This window comes from Schistocerca gregaria, chromosome 4 (genome assembly GCF_023897955.1).
Source record: "Schistocerca gregaria isolate iqSchGreg1 chromosome 4, iqSchGreg1.2, whole genome shotgun sequence".
Classification (NCBI taxonomy): Eukaryota; Metazoa; Arthropoda; class Insecta; order Orthoptera; family Acrididae; genus Schistocerca; species Schistocerca gregaria.
In genome coordinates, this window is record NC_064923.1 from 80,198,455 (window position 1) to 80,222,637 (window position 24,183).

General features: G+C 42.8%; 1 protein-coding gene across 1 annotated transcript in view; it reads right to left on the reverse strand.

Moving 5' to 3' along the window:
* Positions 1-372: 372 nt before the first annotated feature.
* The window catches only part of LOC126268219 (putative protein tag-52), a 139,173-nt gene continuing 115,362 nt past the window's right edge, over positions 373-24,183 (reverse strand). Inside the window, exon 9 of the mRNA XM_049973846.1 lies at positions 373-869. Coding sequence (XP_049829803.1) covers positions 519-869 — 351 coding nt within the window. The 3' untranslated portion in view covers positions 373-518. The remainder of the gene's footprint in view (positions 870-24,183) is intronic.

The following is a 24,183-nucleotide window of genomic DNA, read 5'->3' on the forward strand; positions in this document are numbered from 1 at the left end:
ACGAAGCTCATGCATTGGTGAGTCTACTGTGTCCTGCTATTCAGATTCTTAGACAGCACTACAGTTTCCCCTAGTTTAAAAAATGATCAAAATGGCTCAAATGAGTAAGTACACTGAATGGTTATAAATTATTTACAATTTCACTACTAGTGTTGAGCTTACTCTATTTATTCTATATGAGAAAGCATGTGTCTTTCATATTTAAATAAACTGCCTTCGGAAAAAAATTAATAATAATAATAATAAAGTGTTTAGTTTACAAGTAACATGAAAGATAGTTTTGGAACACTATCAAAACATATAAGGACATAATCATAAACTGTTTTTCCTCCTGAAGGTACACACTTCAATATAATTTTATCCCCTCCCTATGAAAGAGAGAGAGAGAGAGAGAGAGAGAGAGAGAGAGAGAGAGAGAGAGAGAGAGAGAGAGAAGTAATACTCAAGAAATATCTGTTAGAAAAATAGAAACTTCTGTATTTGCACAGTAATGTAGGAACTGTGACAGAGATCGTAAATTACTGATTAAAATCAGGAACTCTGAGATGCCTTTTTAAGACATGTTTTCTAAAACAATACCTGAAACCAGCAATAAAATTTCTTATTAAACTAATACTTCTAACATGCCAAGGCTCTTCATTAGCTTCTGATAGATTTTCTGAAACTGTACTCTGTACTGTTTCTGAGAAGGTAGTCCATGTAATTTCATTTCTATTGGAACTATCAACAACTGAGTGTGGAAATTCATTCAAAGTTCTGCGGCCAATGACATCTTCCTCGTGGAAATGTACCATATTTCTACCTCTTTTCATACTTTCTCGCAACGGGTACAAGCAATCCTTTGTTTCATCGCCTGAAGTGTGGTTAACCTGTAAAAATTGAATAGTTCCAGTATAGGCAAATTACGGATGATGCTTAGAACAAAGCGATTTTATAAACTACAAACATAGCCTTAGGAGGCGAAACGTTTTAGACCATAATGCATGGCAGTTACATATTAAGAACAAAGAACAACTCCAGCAAGTTCTGTTTTGCAGTTAATGTTATAAGACAACAACAATGCAAATGAAATTCTCTGTAGAGAGTGTGGTAAGAATACAAATATATGATGAGATAATAAGACACTTCTGCTAACTGATTATCTTCAAACACCACCTGATGAGTAAGTTAGAAATTGTATTAGGCTTGTGAAGCTTAAAATGAATATTAGTAACAAGTTACCATTTTTCAGACTAAAAATGAACATAGACATTCATGTTTGACAACTAGGATATGATGTTAAGCCTGCTGTAAAAGTAATTCCCAGATCAACAAAATAAATACAGTAACCAATGATAATCAATAAAACTACTTAAGTGACCCATCAAAAACACTTTTGTCCAAAAATTAATTCTTATTTACTTGCAAGTAAGCAAATATTTCCTGATGTTTGGCTTGTTGGAACTCTAAAGTTTACAGTCTATCTTCACGTTGTTGATACTTAACACTGCATGTAGACTATTCACCTTGAAGTTAAGATTAGTGCCGCCTTCAACATAAAAATAATCTTCATGATCACTGACACTACACAAAAGCTTGTCTGCTTTCCTTATTGTGTTTGCTTTGTATTCTGGGGCAAATACGGGCATTCATATATTATATTCTTATGACAGAAGAAAATGCTAAGAATTACCTACTACTTCAGTTCACAATATTTTTGTACGTCACGTAAAAGCCACTCAGGATTGTAGTTCTACCACACAAAACAGCAATAACTGCTTACTCTAAATAAACTGTAGCATTGGCACAGTGATTAAAAAAGACCCAAACTATTGCACAGAAATGAGTGCACAATTCTTCAGATTTCATTTAAACAGGTTCGCAACATACCGTATTTACTAGGCAATAAGAGGTGTCTTTTTTCCAAATTTACAGTAATCTTATATTCAAACAATGGAAACTCAGGTAGGAACATTAAAAATGTAGGAAAAGGTAGCTTGCTACTTAGCATAAAGATAAGATGCTAGGTTGCAGACAGGCACAATTAAAAGACACTTACACATAAGCTTTCGGACACAGCCTTCATCAGAAAAAGATAAACACACACCATTTATTAACACAAATATCACGCAGACATGACCACAACTCCAACAGCTTGAGTTGAATGCATTGGCATTCCTAGAGCAGGGAAACTAACATACACCTTTCCTTATTGCTGCAGGAGATTACAAACACAAAGAATGACATGTATAGCATGACTGACATAGGTTCTCTCTCGGGTTGGGTTCAGAATCTCGGTCATACTACTTGACCTCATAGATATCTTCGAGAAGTCCATCATTGACTACTTCCCTGGACATGATGTACACGATTAGCAGATTTTGCTGTGCTGCTGATGATGCAGAATGCAACTGAAATGTGTCAAATTGAAGCAACAATCCAGAATGGGGCAGAGAAGGGGGAGGGATAGCAGGGTATGGGTGGGGGAAGAGAACAGCCCTGTCTGACAGTGTGTGCTGCGTCTAAAGGTGGCAGGACAGGGCTGCCAGGCACAGCGTTGGGTGGCTGTGAGGAGGGAAAAAACAGGGAGCAGAAAAGGAGGGAAGATCGCTGGGCACACCGGCAGAGAACAGTGCACAGTGAGGTTGAGGGAAGGCAAATTGTGAGGATGTGACAGAGGACAGAAGTTGGGTGGAAACACTTGGGTGGAGAGTGTGGTGAGAGTAGGGTACTGATGGTTGGGACCGGAATGATTTCGGGAGTTGAGAATATGGTTTACGTATAACTCCCATTGTGCAGTTCAGAAAAGCTGGTGGTGGAGGGGAGGATCCAGATGGCCTGGATTATGAAGCAGCTGTTCAAATCGAGCTTTCTCCCATATCTCATCCATTCTGTCATTTTTTCCCATTTTTAATGTATTTATGAGCATTTTTACATATTCGCTCACATTTTTAAGTAATTGTGTATATCTACGCGTATATTTGTGTGTTTTTTCATTATTCAGCTCCCCTCATATCACCTAATGCTTTCATTTGCCCGTTTCCTATGTCATTTCCTGTTTCTGTCATTTCCTGTTTCTTCAATGTCATCCCTGCCAGAATGGACTCCTGCTATACCTTTCTGCACCACTTCAGAAAAGTATCCCTTTCCTTGGCGAAAACAAAGTCCTATATCCTGTTCAATGGCACTAAACACTAAGGGACTTAACATCTGAGGTCATCAGTCCCCTAGACTTAGAATTACTTAAACCTAACTAACCTAAGGACATTAGACACATCCATGCCCGAGGCAAGATTCGAACCTGCGACCATAGTAGCAGCGTGGTTCCAGACTGAAGATATCCTAACTTCCTGGCAGATTACAACTGTGTGCCGGACCGAGACTCGAACTCGGGACCTTTGCCTTTTGCGGGCACGTGTTCTACCATCTGAGCTACCCAAGAACGACTAATGTCCCGTCCTCACAGCTTTACTTCTGCCAGTATCTTCCACCTGACTGTGGCTAAGCCATGTCTCCGCTATATCCTTTCTTCCAGGAGAGCTAATTCTGCAAGGTTCACAGAAGAGCTTCTGTGAAGTTTGGAAGGTAGGATACGAGATACTGGCAGAAGCAAAGCCGTGAGTCGTACTTGGGTAGCTCAGATGGTAGAGCACTTGCCTGTGAAAGGCAAAGGTCCCAAGTTCAAGTCTCGATCCGGCACACAGTTTTAATCTGCCAGGAAGTTTCATATCAGTGCACAACCCGCTGCAGAGTGAAAATCTCATTCTGAAATGATCCTCTTCCGTAAATGCTGCCTAAACTATGGAATCTCACCCCCCCCCCCCCCCCCTACCCAACCACAAACCTTCTTCCCACCCAATGGCCTACCATAAAAATTCTTTTCGATGAATCCCATATTTCTTTTCACAATGACCTTCACCTTTTCGGAATCACCAGTCCCTGTGTCTGACAAATGCGTTTTCAGTCAGTCATTCAGCTGCAAATACATGCATGACGCGACACCAGTAGGGAGTGCCCAATGCAGTGGACTGTGTGCATTGGCAGCCTCATGACTCACTGGAACTGCCAAAGAAGTGGTCAGTAACATCTGTCCACTGTAGTGGATGCTATGTGCCACAGTGTTAAACACACCAACCAACAACACTACCTACGTTTCAAAAGGTGCCATCCATTCCACACAAAAAAATTCCTCCAATACATCCTCACTACCCTGGGTTGACATATCTGCAGTGATGGGAGCTTCCTTGCCCATTATGCTAAAGTTCTCACACGGGCCTTCTCAGACAGGCACTGCCCCCAGATCTGGCCTGGCAACAGATATCCCATGTCATATAGCCACAAACTCACAATCCTCCCACCGCTTCCAAGTGCCAGCTACAAAGGAATGCTACCTTCATCACCCAATACTGTCCTGGACTGGAAAACTGAATCACATCTGTCATCATGGTTTTTACTATCATCATACCATGAAATTGGGGAAATCCTACCAAAGATCCTTCTCACCTCTCCCAGAGTGGTGCTCCATCGTCCACTCAAGCTCAACAGCATCCTAGTCCATCGCTATGCCACTCCCAAACTCAACCTTTTGCAACAGGGATCTTATTCCAGATGCAAGATCTGCTCAATCCACCAATCAGCACTTCCTGTTCCAGTCCTGCACAGGCTTACTCTAACCCATCAAAGGTCAGACCACCAGTGAAAGCAGCAATTTCATATACCAGCTCTTCTGCATCCATTGCTCAGATTTTTACGTCGGTAAGACTTCCAACCAGCTGCCCACCAGAACAAATGGCATCTACCAAACTGTGGGCAAGACTGAGAGCCATCCTGTGGCACAACATAACAAGCTGAACATAAAAAGCCCAATTTCGATGGCTGCTTCACAAGTTACCCTTATAACACATTCTGTGTTCTGGGAATCATCCCAGACTCAACCTAAAGTAACCTACTATCCCCACACTCTCCACCCAACTGTTTCACCCCCTCTGTCCTGTCACTTCCACACAATTCACCACCTCTGATCCTCATTGTGTGCTGCTCCCTGCTGGTGCACTCAGTGATGTTTTCCCTCTCTGCTCCTCTCCTCTCTGTTCCCCATTTTCTCTCCCTCCCCCACAGCCTCCCACCACTATGTCTGGCAGCCCTCTTCTGCCACCATTAGCCCTGCACGCTCTGCCAGGCAGCACTGATTCCTCTTCCCTCACTTGTACCCTGCTATCCCTCCCCCGTCATCATACTATTCCAGACTGTTGCTCCTATTTGATGCATTTCAGTTACATTCTGGGCAGAGATAGTGGTCTTTTATTCTGTGGTGTGCTTGCTTTTGTGAATGTCTGTACATTTTTATTTTCTGAAGAAGGCTTTGGTTGAAAGCTTATAAGTAACAGTCTTTTCTGTCGTGCCTGTCTTCAACTCAGTGTGTCATCTTTATTGTGACTAGCAATCTATCCATTTAATAACATAGGATGTCAAATCAAACACCTTTCATCTGTCTAATCTCCAAACTTATTTTATTTGGTATGCCATCTTCAGGCCCATAATTGACATGTAGGAAGATTCCACCTCAGTTCTGGTCAAAATAGTGAGCCAGCATTTGAACAGTGGTATCTGTAGATTTCTGCTTGCTATAGTAATCACTTCAGTCATCATCTGCAGACTGTTAGATCAGTAGTAAAATGTCAAGACTGGTAGCCAAATAAAAAAAGTTTGGAAATTTGATGGCTGAAAGGGGTTCGATTTGGCAACCTGTAGCAAACAGCTGAGTCCCACAGCCATCTCTGAAAAGATGGCCATACAAGGAGTTAAATAATATTGCTGGTTCTCAGAATGAGATTTTCACTCTGCAGCGGAGTGAGGGCTGATATGAAACTTCCTGGCAGATTAAAACTGCGTCGTTTCTGAAAGTATTTGTATGGAATGTAGCCATGTATGGAACTGAAACATGGACGATAAATAGTTTGGACAACAAGAGAATAGAAGTTTTCAAAATGTGGTGCTACAAAAGAATGCTGAAGATTAGATGGGTAGATCACATAACTGATGAGGAGGCACTGAATAGAATTGGCGAGAAGAGAAATTTGTGGCACAACTTGACTAGAAGAAGGGATTGGTTGGTAGGACATGTTCTGAGGCATCAAGGGATCACCAGTGTAGTATTGGAGGGCAAAAATCGTAGAGGGAGACCAAGAGATGAATACACTAACCAGATTCAGAAGGCTGTAGGTTGCAGTAGGTACTGGTACTGGGAGATGAAGAAGCTTGCACAGGATAAAGTAGCATGGAGAGCTGCATCAGACCAGTCTCAGGACTGAAGACCACAACAACAACAACATTGTGACTGGACCCCTCAAAACGGAAAAAAATGTACCTGCAAGTAATTGTCTGCCTGGGAAGGACTACTGTATTGCTGCTGTCTCCAGTTGGCTGATGTCTAGTTTTTTAAATTTTTATTGGCATTTGTATATATCATACATCCAACACTAACGCCATGTAACACAGACTCTAGTCATGATATTGGTCCCAGTTAAGTGAGGAAGTGTTTCCAGAAGTTTTTCCAGGTATGTCATATCAGGCCAAGGCCACTCACTGATTATTAAACTCTGCAGAACTACCAATTCAGTGGGTTGTTACTTGCTACATTTCACCAGATGATCCTAATACTCCACATTATTTTCTGTGGAATTAAGAATGGGTGATTTAGTGCGCCAGTCAATGTGCAACAGGGCACTTCATCTCAGTGTTCAACAAACTTGGAGTGTACAGATGTAGCCCTGCGAATGTGGCTGTAGTCATCTAGGAAGACTGGAGTGTCCTCAGTATGCTCACCATGAACATGTAGAAGAAAAGACAACACTCTATCACTGGGAATGTTGAAATAAATATCTTGTTTTATACTGATGGAAACCTGAAAGAGTATGCCCAAGTCATTGAAGGGAAAACACCCTAAAATTCCACAGAACCACCTCTACCCTGAACTACACCATCCACACAGCACAGGTCAAATGCCTCATTGAGCTATCAGTGCACTCAACAGCTCGTACCATTTGAAAAAAGGGAAAAATCCCAACTCAGTGGTCTGCACTATGTGCTTCTAGTTAGCTACTGTCTAGTTTTTGTGCTGTCTGGTCCATTGAGGACATGGAGCTTTAATCCCCACTGTGTGAAATTGCTTTTTGTGAGGTAACCAAGTCCAAATCTCCACTGTATGTAATTATCTTTGAAACGTTTGCTCAGAAACTGGAACTGGAATAACTAACCCAACAGTTTGAAACTGATTGTTATTCAAAAGCTGTGCACTGTTCTACGGTTCCTGTTAGTTAGGATCATTGTATAATTACTGTTCTTTCACTGTACTACATGGCTGAGAGTGATACACCATTTCTTGTAGACATGTCAAATAGTCATTGTTGATACACTAACAAATTGACCAACTTCATTCATGACGTGCTCACAGGCATGTTCAAATCAAATAGATCCTTTCTGTAATTCTGTCATGTTTCCATACCACCAATCTCACTACAGTGATTCCGTACTGTTACTTACACTCTACTTCACTGTGGTGTGAGACATCAGTGGTGGAGGGTCACATGATACCCAGGTACCAGTATAAGCCATCTACAGCTCTCCAAAGTGACCGATGTGCTCTTTCCAGGTTGGTAACTGACATTTTGTCTGGCGAGCTTATTACTGCAGTGGTACACATGCAGACAGCATCAAATTTACAACAGCCATACAAATCACGATTACAATAAATTTAAGCTAGTACATACAGAGCACGTAGCAGCTGATAACTGTATATATCAATGGCTATCATTTAAGTAATTTAGAGGATTTTGTGAAAAGAAAATGTGATGTAAACAATCAATTATTGAGTCACATGAATAAATTTGGGAGTCTGTAAGGTACATGATGCTGAAGTTAAGGATAAGTGTCTTCTGTGTGCTGTGCCCACATACTCTTTGTTGGATGCCTTGGTGCAATAGAGATCAATAATAGTTCATGATAGTTCCTTAACATGCAGCTCAAACACCTCCTCTGTACTATGTTCATAGGAAGAGTATTGTTGACCCTCCATATTGCCAGGGTGTTGTGATCTGATAGTGCCATTAACAAGTCAGATATTATTAAGAGGAGTTTCAATGCCCTATTCCAACAATGTTAAATTTAGTGACTTGGCTTCCCTGTATTTCAGGAACCACTGTAGCCATAGATGTGAAACTTTCACAGGACTTTTAACTGTATGTTCTGAGTCTACTAAACTACAATAATTGTACTTCAGCCACTGCTTTAGGAAATACAGTTTTTTAATTGCACGGCTAAAATTGTGTGTACTTTTTTGCACGTTATCATAAATAATTATACACAACATTATGTTCTTCTTTTACTTCAGCAGACCCAGGATATTAGGTTATTACTACTTGAAAATTTCAAGATACTGGTTTCTCAGATATAGGGGAAAATGTAACAGAAAAGGTAAATTTTCAGGAACAGTTCCTAAAGTTTCAGAACACTCACTCAATATATGCTCAATTTTTTTTTTCAATTCGCTCAGAAGCACCCTGCACCATACTGCATATCATCCCCTTGATCATTTTACCAGTTTTTTCTTCTTTCCTTCTTTCTGGACCCCTTAGTGGCCAACTGTGCTGCTTATTCTGCTTTATCAATGCTAACCTTGTCCACCCGTTAAAGTTCTCTGATGCAGTTTTCTCCACGATTAATTCCCGTGTGCTGTAGCACTTCCACACTACCAATGTTGCCATCATTAAAAGCAATAACAGCATCAATGACCCCTCCCCCCACTTCAGTGACTTCATTCCAACAAAAACATTTTTTGGTAACCAAGTCCATATAAGATTATTGAACTATTCATTGGGATTATGAGACTGAGCATGCAGGATTTGCCAAGTCTCTGTAAATAGGTTTTATGATATCCATGACTGCTGCTGGGATGGAATGTTTATGGCTGTATGAACTGTTTGAGTTCTAGGCATTGCAGTAACTGCACAATGAATTGGGTCCATTAGGGCAAAGCTGGTGTACTGGTTTTTCATCAGTTGACAGTCTGCAGAAGAAGGTAGTCCATACTGCCTGCTTCATTTTCAACAAATACTCAGTATTTTTATAATGACCATCCCATAATACTGCTTTACTTCATCAACCTTTTGTCTGTCAACCTGCCTCTTATTGTTTTACCATCAGAAAGTTTCTTATCTGTCAAACTTTGTTTCAACTTCCTCAACCTGGTACCCATCCTCTTCTGGACATGACCAATACAGACACATAATTTAAACTTTATAACACAGCAATCCACAGCCTTCTACATAAAAAATTACCAATTTTGTTACATTTTGAAGTAATGCACATAAAAATTTTAACATTTTCAATAGGTGTAGATTATATTTAAAAAATAAAATAAAATACTTCCCATGTGAGTTTATAAGTGATATATATATATCATTTTATTCAGAAAATTGCAAATTTTATAACGAGATAAAAATCTGATTTTTTCCCTCCTCATTCTATCTCCCCTTAAGAGCTTGTTCAGTCCAATGACTAGACAAACTGGAGAGGGTGCACATTGGTCACCACCGCCTCTGCAGCAAACGCGGATGTATTCTGAGGATGGAAGTGTGACTGTATTCTTTTGTCCTGACATCCAGCAGAGGCTTACCAAGAATAGTTGATCAGTTTTCCAACCTGTAAAAGACTATTTTCACCATATTTGCTTGGGTGGGTGGAATATGTTGCGAATGTCCCATGCATCACTTTTTTTGGAGCAGATGGATCTGTATAAACTGATTAGCAAAATAAAGCAATCTCAACGTACCGATTGCTCTGATGAACTATACAGCAGGATGCATTTGTAGTAAGCAGAAGTTACTACCCAGCAGCACACTTCTTGTATCAAAACAGAAACAATAATTGGTCAACAGAAGCCACAGTAGCTTAGTTAAATTCTAAGCAATTGGTAGCTTGAGAATTTAGATTCTCTATAGCTAATTTACACACCAGGAATTGACACCAAATATGAAGAGGCCTGTCTGCAGCTTCCAGAAACAGAGCATTGATTGGTGTTGAAGGCCTTGCTCCAATACAGACTTTAATGCAGCAATATTGTGTTTTGTCTATTTTGGAAAGTGTTAACTTGATGCTACTATGGTAGAAGATCACATCATAATCCAACTGACAGTTCAGGGTGGTTGTGATGCAATGTGCACTCCACCAATATTTTAGGGAAATCACAGAAAACCTAAATCAGAATGGACAGATGCAGTTTGGACCATCGTCCTCCCGAATGCAAGTGCACTGTGCTAGCCACAGCACCATGCCACTTGGCAGACAATGTGGCTGTGGAGTACAGTAATAGTGACAGAGAAGTTTCAATACCAGCAGTGTACATGGTTTATAAGAGGGAACCATGGACCTTGCCGTTGGTGGGAAGGCATGCGTGCCTCAGCGATACAGATAGCCGTACCGTAGGTGCAACCACAACGGAGGGGTATCTGTTGAGAGGCCAGACAAACATGTGGTTCCTGAAGAGGGGCAGCAGCCTTTTCAGTAGTTGCAGGGGCAACATTCTGGTTGATTGACTGATCTGGCCTTGTAACACTAACCAAAATGGCCTTGCTGTGCTGGTACTCAGAAGGGCAGAAGCAAGGGCAAACTACAGCCATAATTTTCCCGAGGGCATGCAGCTTTACTTTATGGTTAAATGACGATGGCGTCCTCTTGGGTACAATACTCCAGAGGTAAAAAGTCCCTCATTCGAATTTCCCGGCGGGAACTACACAGGAGGACGTTGTTATCAGGAGAAAGAAAACTGACGTTCTAAAGATCGAAGCGTTGAATGTCAGATCCCTTAATCAGGCATATAGGTTAGAAAATTTAAAAAGGGAAATGGATAGGTTAAAGTTAGATGTAGTGGGAAATAGTGAAGTTCCGTGGTAGGAGGAACAAGACTTCTGGTCAGGTGAATATAGGGTTTTAAATACAAAATCAAATAGGGGTAATGCAGGAGTAGGTTTAATAATGAATAGGAAAATAGGAATGTAGGTAAGCTAGTACAAACAGCACAGTGAATGCATTATTGTGGCCAAGATAGATATGAAGCCCACACTTTCCACAGTAGTATAAGCTTATATGCCAAGAGATTGATGAAATGTATGATGAGATTAAAAAAAATATTCAGACAGTGAAAGGAGACGAAAATTTAATAATCATGGGTGACTGGAACTTGATAGTAGGAAAAGGAAGAGAAGGAAACGTAGAAGGTGAATATGGAATGGGAGTAAGGAATGAAAGGGGAAGCCGCCCGGTAGAGCATAACTTAATCATAGCTAACACTTGGTTCAAGAATCATAAAAGAAGACTGTATACATGGAAGAAGCTTGGAGATACTGGAAGGTCTCAGATAGATTGTATAATGGTAAGACAGAGATTCAGAAACCAGGTTTTAAATCGTAAGACATTTCCAGAGGCAGATGTGGACTCTGACCACAATCTCTTGGTTATGAACTGTAGATTAAAACTGAAGAAATTGCAAAAAGGTGGGAATTTAAGGAGATGGGACCCGGATAAACTGACTAAACCATAGGTTGTACAGAGTTTCAGAGAGATCATAAGGGAACAATTGACAGGAATGGGGGAAAGAAATACAGTAGAAGAAGAATGGGTAGCTCTGAGAGATGAAATAGTGAAGGTAGCAGAGGATCAAGTAGGTAAAAAGACGAGGACTAGTAGAAATCCTTGGGTAACAGAAGAGATACTGAATTTAACTGATGAAAGGAGAAAATATAAAAACGCAGTAAATGAAGAAGGCAAAAAGTAATAGAAACGTCTCAAAAATGAGATCGACAGGAAGTGCAAAATGGCTAAGCACAGATGGCTAGAGGACAAATGTAAGGATGTAGAGGTGCATCTCACTAGGGGTAAGATAGATACTGCCTACAGGAAAATTAAAGAGACCTTCGGAGATAAGAGAACCACGTGTATGAATATCAAGAGCTCAGATGGAAACCCAGTTCTAAGCAAAGAAGATAAAGCAGAAAGGTGGAAGGAGTATATAGAAGGTTTATACAAGGGCGATGTGCTTGAGGACAATATTATGGAAATGGAAGAGGATCTAGATGAAGACGAAATGGGAGGTAAGATACTGCGTGAAGAGTTTGACAGAGCACTGAAAGACCTGAGTCGAAACAAGGCCCCCGGAGTAGACAACATTCCATTAGAACTACTGACAGCCTTGGGAGAGCCAGTCATGACAAAACTCTACCAGCTGGTGAGAAAGATGTACGAGACAGGCGAAATATCCTCAGACTTCAAGAAGAATATAATAATTCCAATCCCAAAGAAAGCAGGTGCTGACACATGTGAAAATTACCGAACTATCAGTTTAATAAGTCATAGCTGCAAAATACTAACGCGAATTCTTTACAGACGAATGGAAAAACTGGTAGATGCGGACCTTGGGGAGGATCAGTTTGGATTCCGTAGAAATGTTGGAACACGTGAGGCGATACTGACCTTACGACTTATCTTAGAAGAAAGATTAAGAAAAGGCAAACCTACGTTTCTAGCATTTTTAGACTTAGAGAAAGCTTTTGACATTGCTGACTGGAATACTCTCTTTCAAATTCTGAAGGTGGCAGGGGTAAACTACAGGGACCGAAAGGCTATTTACAATTTGTACAGAAACCAGATGCCGGTCATAAGAGTCGAGGGGCATGAAAGGGAAGCAGTTGTTTGGAAGGGAGTGACACAGGGTTGTAGCCTATCCCCAATGTTATTCAATCTGTGTATTGAGCAAGCAGTGAAGGAAACAAAAGAAAAATTCAGAGTAGGAATTAAAATCCATGGAGAAGAAATAAAAACTTTGAGGTTCGCCGATGACATTGTAATTCTGTCAGAGACAGCAAAGTACCTGGAAGAGCAGCTGAACGGAATGGACAGTGTCTTGAAAGGAGGATACAAGATGAACATCAACATAAGCAAAACGAGGATTATGGAATGTAGTCGAATTAAATCAGGTGATACGGCAGGTATTAGATTAGGAAATGAGACACTTAAAGTAGTAAATGAGTTTTGCTATTTGCAGAGCAAAATAAATGATGATGGTTGAAGCAGAGAGGATATAAAATGTAGACTGGCAATGGCAAGGAAAGCGTTTCTGAAGAAGAGAAATTTGTTACATTGAGTATAGATTTAAGTGGCAGGAAGTCGTTTCTGAAAGTATTTGTATGGAGTATAGCCATGTATGGAAGTGAAACATGGGCGATAAATAGTTTGGACAACAACAGAATAGAAGCTATCGAAATGTGGTGCTGCAAAAGAATGCTGAAGCTTAGATGGGTAGAACACATTACTAATGAGGAGTTATTGAGCAGAATTGGAGAGAAGAGAAATTTGTGGCACAACTTGACTAGAAGAAGGAATCGGTTCGTAGAGCATATTTTGGGGCATCGAGGGATCGCCAATTTAGTATTGGAGGGCAGTGTGGAGGGTAAAAATCATAGAGGGAGACCAAGAGGTGAATACACTAAACAGATTCTGAAGGATGTAGGTTGCAGTAGGTACTGGGAGATGAAGAAGCTCGCACAGGATAGAGTAGCATGGAGAGCTTCATCAAATCAGTCTCTGACTGAAGACAACAACAACAACAACAACAACAACAACAACAAGAGGGGCCTTTTGATATACCACGTGGGCCCGTCGCCTCATTGCTCAACAAGATAGAGGCAAAATAAATGTGAAGCAGTCTGCAGATACCAGCAATGAAGGTATCTTTTATTTGAAAACTATTAGTATTTGGCACGGATGTGTACATAGTTATTATGCAACTGAGGTATTGAGGTGTGCAGTGAGGAAGCTGTTCCAGGCAAATTAAGTCAAGATGTCACCTACACTGTTGGACTGTCATAGGTTTCTCTTCCCATACTGTAGCCACTTTAGATGCTTGGCACCACGTGACAATGGTTCAAGCACCATACCAGTTCTACCATACAAAGTTCTACTGCTGTACGACTTTAGCATAATTAGCCTACAAGACCGAGCCTGACTTGTCTCTTTTCCTTGCTTCTGTATGGGCACAACGAGTCATATCACTGGGAACAGTTCCATGTACCATGTTTCACTGAGGATGGGCAGCAGATGTAATGACTCTGTGACTCGATGGCAAATGTGCAGTTATTGGGTAACAAATATTGTCAATCCTGAGGTGTTGTGCTAGAGATTTGTGAGACTCATAGTTTAAATACCCTAATTAAAATGAGGCTTTTTGGAAAGTGATGCTTCACTGTATGACCAAATAACAATGTTTGAAGGTTAACAGATGACAGGGTGATTGTGTTCCCGTAGTCTTCTATTCAGCTTAGGACAGTATCTCTGATGATGTGAGCATATTCTCTGTTTGTTAACTTCTTAACTTCCACTAAATGTCCATCAAGGTAGCACTACTTGTCAGATAGGTACAGACCAACTTCCTAGCATCACTTCTTCATTGTTTCACCCTGATGTTAAAATGTTTCTATTTTAGATACATTTATTCAATTGCCCACTGTCTCTGTTCTCCTAATGCCAATAGTTTTGAAGCAAGAGCTGAGATCATTCCAAGTTCCACAATTTTGTACACAGTTTATCAAGGGTGGCAAACAGTTTCCTTGGAATGGTTGTGGATTTCTTTCTCCAACCATCAATGAACCAGTCATATGCCATTTTTCCAGAGAGTTGGGAGTAAGTATTTGATCATTTCCTCTTTAACCTGTTTCAAATAATCTCCCCAGTCAGCTTTGTATAAGTTCCACTTTCTTGGCGGAACTACCTTGAGCTGAAAAGGGGAGTTTGCATCAAAGTGATTAAGGTAGGATAACAATCTGACAACTGGTATGGGGAGGTAGGCAGAGGTTACACTGCCCTGGCACAGCAGTATATGGAATGAATACTTTTACAGCAACAATGTAGCCTTGTGTGTGTTTTTCTCATCTCCTTTCCTTCCTCAGATTGGTGAATCCAAATGTGGACAGGAGGACATTTAAAATAATTTAACCACACCTCAATGTGCATAATAGTGTAATCACAGGTGCTTTAAATTCATTTGTTTTGATTTTCAAGAAATGGAAACTCCAGGTCAGAATAACAAAAATACTAGGAATAGGATAGACTACTACTCACGGTAAAGATGACCCACTGAGTTATAGACAAGAAGAATGAAAAGAGTGTTACACATGTAGCTATTAGCCAAAACCCTGGGAACTTCAGTCAGAGCTGCCAGTGGTGGCAAGCAAACGTACATACAGTGTTCTTGCTTGTGTGAACATGTGTGTCTCTTCTTTACTGAGGAAGGCTTCGGCCGATAGCTATGTGTGTAACAGTCTTTTCATTTTGCCTGCCTCCAATTTGATGTGTCATCTTTACAGTGAGTAGCAATCTATCCTATTCCTAATTTTGTTTTGACCATAATTATCCTCCCATCCTTGTACAAAAACAAATCTCCCGTGCCTTATCTTTCCAGTCTCCCACCACCTCCCTAAGTCCCACAGTCCGGCCACAGAGGAGCATTCCTCTCGCAACTCAGTACCATCCGGGACTGGAGCAACTGAATTACATTCTCCTCCACAGTTTTGATTACCTCTCGTCATGCCCTGAAATGAGAAATGTCCTACCCACTATCCTTCCCACCCCTCCTACCGTGATATTCCGCCGTCCATCGAACCTACGCAAATATACTCGTCCGTCCTTACACAACCCCTGCTTCCAATCCCTTACCTCATGGTTCATACCCCTGTAATAGACCTAGTTGCAAGACCTGTCCCATACATCTTCCTACCACCACCTACTCCAGTCCGGTCACTAACATTCCCTATCACATCAAAGGTAAGGCTACCTGTGAAACCAGTCATGTGATCTACTGTGCTGCATTCTATGTAGGCATGACAAGCAACAAGCTGTCTGTCCGCATGAACGGCCATCGACAACCTGTGGCCAAAAAGCAAGTGGATCACCCTGTAGCTGAACTCGCTGCCAAACATGATATCCTTTATTTCAATGACTGCTTCACAGCCTGTGCCATATGGCTCCTTCCCACCAACACCAGCTTTTCGGAACTGCGCAGATGAGAACTTTCCCTGCAATACATCCTATGTTCCCGTAACCCTCCTGGCCTCAACCTTCGTTAGTCACTGTCCGCAAACATCCATCCCCCTCCCTGTTCCCATTCTAGCACTACACAGCCGTCATTTCACCGCCACACCCAATCTTTTAATTTCTTTTATTTTTATTTTTCTCCGTTCCGCTATTTACCCCCCCCCCCCCCCCTTTCGCAACTTCACTCCTACCCTCCGTCTAAACTGCAACGCCTCACTGTCTGCCACTCCCACCATACTATCCCTCCCCCCTCCCTCGCTCCCTCCTTCCCCCCCCCCCCATGCAGTCGCCACTCCCATTATGCACTGGTGCTGCTGCTCGCAGTGTAGTTTCAGCTCTCTGAGACTACAGATGTGTGTGCAAGTTGTGCTTGTGTGTGCTGCTGACAAAGGCCTTAATGGCTGAAAACTATGATTGTGCGAATCTTTTTATTGTACCTATCGCGGGTCAGCATCTCCGCTATATGTTGAGTAGCAACTTTCCCTCTCTCATATTGTTAATTTTGTTTTGATTTTTTTTAACTTGGTGCTTGGTCTTTACTTCACCACAAGTTTCTTGTTCTTGAGTTCGTCTCTGACATAACACTGTGGGCTGAGCATATGTGTATGATCTCGCTATTATTCCAAACAATGGAAAATCCAGGATGGAATGTAACAATACCAGAGAAGGAAAGTTGTTACTCACCATTTAGCGGAGATGCTGAATCCCGATAGGCACAATAAAAAGATTCACACAATTAAAGGTTTCGGCCATTAAGGTCTTTGTCAGCAGTAGATACATGCCTGCGACCCCCCCCCCCCCAACCCCACACACACACAAACGCAGCTTGCACTGCGAACAGCAGCAGCAGTGCATGATGGGGGTGGCGACTGGGTGGGGGTAAGAAGGGGGTGGGGGAGGGATAGTATGGTGGGAGTGGCAGACAGTCAAGTGTTGCGCGCGTGCGTGCGTGTGCGTGTGTGTGTGTGTGTGTGTGTGTGTGTGTGTGTGTGTGTGTGTGTGTGTGTGTGTTGATGTTTACAGGCGCTAAACAGCGTGGTCATCAGCGCCCAAGCAAATAAAAACAGGAACACATGCAGTGAAGGGACTAAGACGAACAGCGATCAAGGAGAATGGCTAAAAGACGCAGACCTGATGCAGTTCCAAATCCCTACGTACAGAGGCAAAACAAGAGGAGAAGGAACACACTAAAAAAGGAAAGGAAACACAAGGAAAAGAGAACAGAAACACAAGGAAAAGAGAACAGAAACTGAAGGGAAAAAAGGAGGTAATCGTGACTGGCAGACCTCTTACCTAAAACTTGGGTGAGCCAATCACCCAGCAGCGCATTAAAACCCTCTCCCTAACAACCGAGGCAACAAATTGGACAGGACACAAAACCGTAAGACCTTAACCACAGTCGTTGCGTCATCTTGCAGAATAGAGGGCAAATCCGGTGGCAAAGAAACCACCGCCCTCGGCACATTCTGATTATCAGCATGTGCTCCGTTACGAGTCTGTTAAATCTCTAGCAACACCAGGCGCTGGAGGACTCGCAGCGCGAACCCGCTTTTTCGATGGGGTGTGTTTTCCTACCAGTGGCCCACCCAAGCCACTGGTAGGGGGAAATGTAGAGGTGGAAGGGTCCATTGTGGTCCCACAAGCAGCTAGGGAACTAAAGGTCCGCTCAGACAGAGCCCCGCGTGCCTGAGTAAGCCTTATACAATTGGGGTGCGGCAGGTACCCAAGAGGTTGGCTGCTTGCGACTGTTCCACCCCAACAGCCATGCATCTTCTAGGTGCAAAGCACACCGAAAGATTGAGGTTTTTTATCATAAAGGTTGGCCTTCCTCGCAATCCAGGCGGTCAAGCCAAGATTACCATTCCCCGCAGCACACAACATTGCACCGCCGCGCCGTACGGTGGTCGCTGAAGCATGTCCGAGGGTTACGGTGACAGGAGACTGGCGGCACTGACCAGTCCCCAGATCAGGAATGCTGAGTCCCTGGGGGCCAAGTGTTGCAGTTTAGATGGAGGGCAGAAGAGAAGGTGTGGAAGGGGGAGGGGGTAAGTAACAAAAAGGAGAGAAAATAGAAGACTGAGTGTGGCGGTGAAATGACGGCTGTGTAGTGCTGGAATGGGAACAGGGAGGAGGTATGGATGGGTGAGGACAGTGACTAAGAAAGGTTGAGGCCAGGAGGATTATGGGAATGTAGGATGTATTGCAGGGAAAGTTTCCACCTGCACAATTCAGAAAAGCTGGTGTTGGTGGGAAGGATCAATATGGCACAGGCTGTGAAGCAGTCATTGAAATAAAGGATATCATGTTTGGTAGTGTGTTCAGCAACAGGGTGGTTCACTTGTTCCTTGTACACAGTTCGTTCGTGGCCATTTAAGCAGACAGACAGCTTGTTGGTTTTCATGCCTACATAGAATGCAGCACAGTGATTGCAGCTTAGCTTCTAGACCACATGATTCGTTTCACAGGTAGCCCTGCATTTGATGGGATATGTGATGTCAGTGACCAGACTGGAATAGGTGATGGTAGGAGGATGTATGGGACAGGTCTTGCGTCTAGGTCTATTACAGGGGTATGAGCCATTAGGTAAGGAATTAGGAACAGGGGTTGTGTAAGGATGGACGAGTATATTGTTCAGGTTCGGTGGACAGCAGATTACCACGGTAGGAGGGGTGGGAAGGATAGTGTGTAGGACATTTCTCATTTCAGGACATGACGAGAAGTAATCGAAACCCTGGTGGAGAATGTAATTCAGTTGCTCCAGTCCCGGATGGTACTGAGTTACAAGGGGAATGCTCCTCTGTGGCCAGACTGTGGGACTTTGGGAGGTGGTGAGAGACTGGAAAGATAAGGCATGGAAGATTTGTTTTTGTACAAGGATGGGAGGATAATTAAGGTCAGTGAAGGCTTCAGTGAGATCCTCGGTATATTTTGAGAGGGACTGCTCGTCACTGCAGATGCAATGAGCACAGGTGGATAGGCTGTACGGAAGGAACTTCTTGGTATGGAATGTGTGGCAACTGTCGAAGTGGAGGTATTGCTAGTGGTTGGTAGGTTTGATATGGACGTAGGTACTGATGTAGGCATCTCTGAGGTGAAGGTCAACATCTAGGAAGATGGCTTGTTGGGTTGAGTAGGACCAGGTGAGAAGTTGTTGAGGTTCTGGAAGATTGCGAATAAGGTGTCCTCACCTTCAATCCAGATAGCAAAGATATCATCAATGAATCTGAACCAGGTGAGGGGGTTTAGGATTCTGGGTTTTTAGGAAGGATTCCTCTATATGGCCCATGAATAGGTTAGTATAGGATGGCGCCATGCAGGTGCCTATAGCCGTACCACGGATTTGTTTGTAGGTAATGCCTTCAAAGGAGAAGTAATTGTGGGTGAGTATATAGTTGGCCATGGAGACTAGGAAGGAGGTTGTTGGTTTGGAATCCATAGGGCACCTGTAAAGGTAGTGTTCGACAGCAATAAGGCCATGGGCATTAGGAATGTTAGTGTTCAGGGACGTGGCATCAATAGTGACGAGCAGGGTACCGTGTGGTAAAGGGACAGGAACTGTGGAGAATCGGTCGAGGAAATGATTGGTATCTTTCATCTAGGAGGATAGGTTCCGTGTATTAGGTATAAGGAGCTTGTCTACAAGAGCAGAGATTTTCTCAGGGGTGGCACAGTAACAGGCCACAATGGGGCGTTCTGGGTGGTTGGGTTTATGGACTTTAGGAAGCATGTAGAAGGTAAGAGTGCGGGGAGTGATAGAGGTAAGGAGAGAGGTGGACTCTGGGGAGAGGTTCTGGGATGAGTCTAAGGATTTGAGTAGTGACTGGAGATCCTGCTGGATTACTGGAATGGGTTCACTGTGGCATGGTTTGTAGGTGGAAGTATCTGACAGCTGACGGAGTCCTTCTGCCACGTAATCCTTGAGTTTCAAAACAACGGTGGTGGAGCCTTTGTCAGCAGGTAGGATTATAAAGTCGGGATCAGTTTTTAGATGGTGGGCTGTGATTCTTTCTGCGGATGTAAGGTTAGTTTGCATGTTGAGGGATTTGGAGAATGATGTTGAGGCAAGGTCCGAGGTTAAGAAATTCTGGAAAGTTAACAGGGGCTGGTTTAGAGGCAGTGGGGGTGGATCACGGTTGGATGGAGGAATGAACTGAATTAGGCAAAGTTCAATATTGGTCTTTGGTTGAGTCTGATTGGTCGGGTTGGTAGCGAAAAAGAGTTTCCTCTGTAGGGACCAGGAGAAGGAGAGAAGGTCTTTAACTAGTCCAGCATGATTGAATTTGAGGGGCTGAGGGGGGGGGGGGGGAGGGGGGGAGGGAATGTGAGGCCTTTGGAAAGAACTGATATTTCTGTGGGACTAAGGCTTCTGAGGGAAAGGTTCATAACTGTGTTGCAGGTCTGTTTAGGTTCTGGGTTCTGTATGGTGGTGGGAGGGTGGGGTAAGTGAAGTAGGTCTGCGAGAGAGGGTTTGTCAGCTATGAGGGGGGTGTGAGGGAGGTTTGGAGGTGGTTGTAGAAATAGTGGACAGTGGTACTCTGAGGTGGGAGTAGGATGGAGAGCTTTTTGAGATGGTAGTGTGCATGTTGCTCAAGTTCCTGCAGGGCAAGAGTTTGAATGTGTGTTAGGGGTTCCACGAATATGGGATTGCATAGCAGGAGAAATTTGCAGATGGAGAGAAGGTACTGCAAGGAAGGTTGGGCTTGGTTGATATGGTTTTGCAGGACAATGTTGGTGAGGGCTAAGGATTGGTGGAGGTCTGAACAGGTGGAGGTCATTGTGGAAGGAGGGATGGCAATCAAAGATGGGTAATTTGATGGTAAGGCCATTGAGGGGATTTCGTGAGCCAAGCAACAATGCAGGAACAAGATGAGGGACTGGGTCTGGCTAGGAACAAGGAAACTTTTCTGTATTGACGAAGATGGAAGGAGCATGGATCCATGATGGTGCAAAAATGTGAAAAATTATGTGAGAAAGTAGAATTATGTCTACAAAATTACACAAAAATACACCCAAATACATGTGAAAAGTACGAAAAGGACGAAATGGATGCACAAGGGGGAAAAAAACGAAATGAAATCTGAGGAAGACAACAATAGTGGAAGGCGAAAACTCACTAAAATTTGCGAGAAGTCACGAGAGTCAAATTACAAAATAACTAATCAATAATAAATGTATGTATATTACTGTGGGTAGCAGGTTTAAGGTCGGATAGGTGTAAGGGGGATGGCAGATGTGACTGGAAGAGGTGGATTTAGTAGGAGTGAACAGGCATAGAATGGGGAAAGTGCGTGCGGTGGGTGGGGAGAGGTTCGTAGGTCGAGATGTAAGATCATGTGGCACCGGAAAAATTAGGGAGATAACACGCAAAAATCCGGGACCTGACACAGGGAGCGTGATCAGTTTGAAGGTATAGGCTTCATTATATTGGTGGGAGTAATGTGGGACGTAAGATGCTGCACTAAAAATTAGCATGGTCTTGAGGCCATCTGTTGCGCGCGGCAGAGACGGTTGATACAGCGTGGCTCATAAGTAGAGCGTGAAGTGTGGTTCGCAAGGCAACAAGAGAAACACAGGAAAGAAAAGAAAGAAGGAATGACACTGAGTATAGAAGATGCAAAAGAATATAGTTACAAAGGAAAACAGCACAGGGTTAGGCTCGAAGAAAAGCTGTCCAGCAAAAATCAAACAATGGAAAATCCAGGATGGAATCTAACAATACCAGAGAAGGAAAGTTGCTACTCATCATATAGCGGAGATGCTGAGTTGCAATAGGCACAACAAAAAGATTCACACAATTAAATATTTCAGCCATTAAGGCCTTTGTCAGCAGTACACACACACACACACACACACACACACACACACACACACACACACACACACAATAACACAACTTGCATACACATCTGCAGTCTCTGCTCGGCAGTGACAAGCAGTCCCTCTCAAAATATTCCGAGGGTCTCACTGAAGCCTTCACTGACCTTAATTATCCTCCCATCCTTGTACAAAAACAGATCTCCCCTGCCTTATCTTTCCAGTTTCCCACCACCTCCCGAAGTCCCACAGTTCGGCCACAGAGGAGCATTCCCCTCGTAACTCAGTACCATCCGGGACTGGAGCAACTGAATTACATTCTCCGCCAGGGTTTCGATTACCTCTCGTCGTGCCCTGGAATGAGAAATGTCCTGCCCACTACCCTTCCCACCCCTCCTACCGTGGTTTTCCACCGTCCAATGAACCTACACAATATACTCGTCCATCCTTACACAACCCCAGCTCCCAATCCCTTACCTCAAGGCTCATACCCCTGTAATAAACCTAGATGCAAGACCTGTCCCATACATCCTCCTACCATCACCTATCCCAGTCCGGTCGCTAACATCACCTATCCCATCAAAGGTAGGGCTACCTGTGAAACCAGTCATGTGATTTACAAGCAAAGCTGCAACTACTGTGCTGCATTCTATGTAGGCATGACAATCAAGAAGCTGTCTGACCACATGAACGGCCACCTACAAACTGTGGCCAAGAAACAAGTGTAACACTCAGTTGCTGAACATGCTGCCAAACATGGTATCCCTCATCTTAATGACTGCTTCACAGCCTATGCCATATGGATCCTTCCCACCAACACCAGCTTTTCGGAACTGCGCAGATGGGAACTTTCCCTGCAATACATCCTATGTTCCCGTAACCCTCCTGGCCTCAACCTTCGTTAGTCACTGTCCTCAACCATCCATCCTCCCTCCCTGTTCCCATTACAGCACTACAAAGCCGTCATTTCACCGCCCCACCCAGTCTACTATTCTCTCTCCTTTCCGCTACTAACCCCTCTCCTGCCCTCCATTAAAACTGCAACACTTGTCTGTCCGCCACTCCCACCAAACTATCCCTCCCCCACCCCATCCTTACAACCACCCATTCACCACTCCCATCATGCACTGATGCTGCTGTTCGCAGTGTAGTCTCAGCTCTCTGAGGCTGCACATTTGTGTGTTAGTTGCGTTTGTGTGTGTGTGTGTGTATGTGTGTGTGTGTGTGTGTGTGTGTGTGTCTACTGCTGACAAAGCAACTCAGCATCTCTGCTATATAGTGAGTAGCAACTTTCCTTCTCTGGTATTCTTGCTCTTATTCCGCACTTTTTGTGAATACTCTAGCAAACTAAGTTGGAAGAGGAAAGATGCTGAATAGAGCTTAATGTCTTTTTCATATCAGCATATGATATACATTTAATTGTATTCAGTTTATGCATTTCCTTCTCTTCCACGAGGATGTAGCATTCCCTGTTCCACAAAGTGTGCTTACTCAGGTAGTTAACACAGCAGTCAGGTTGTACCCACTTCAGCATGAGCAAATGTAGCATATTTGACCTCTACATGCCATAAAGGTGTATCCCTATTTCTGCCACTTTAGACACCTCATGGAGTTCAGTATATATGGTCTTTTGTTGAAAATAACACGTCCAGCTTTAAAATGGCAAAATTGGTGAGTTAATATAAACGGTGCTATCTTTTTCCATAATACAGGTCTCCTGGTGCACTTTGTTTCAAACTTCAGTATTTTCATAATGTGCTTACTTTTACTGAAGATCTCCAGAATTAGCATGCATAATGTTAGTGCACTTCACAGTATGTTTACTAAAATTAAAGGTGTAGTGAAACTGCAACAATTGTGTAATTTTAGAATATTTTAAACCTCATAAGCTTGGTGCTTTGTCTGTCATGTCATTGTTTTTACAGGTAATATCACTATGCAGTCTTTTATTGTACCTCAGTGACTCAGTTAAACTTTCAAGAACCTTTAACATATAAAAGGTTTGGATTTTACCATACATACCATATTACTATTTAATGATAAAAATGTAATAGAGGTCTCCTGCAGCTATCACAAAAAGACGGCATGAGCCTTACTTAAACTGTTACATTTGTGACTGCAAACAAGAGATTTAAAAATGAGAGACAACTAAACAAGTATGTATTGACATGCTGGGCTCACTGTTTTTAATTCTGAAGATTACTAGCCAGGAGGGCTACACTCCTAAACCCACTTTGATGTACTTGTGTT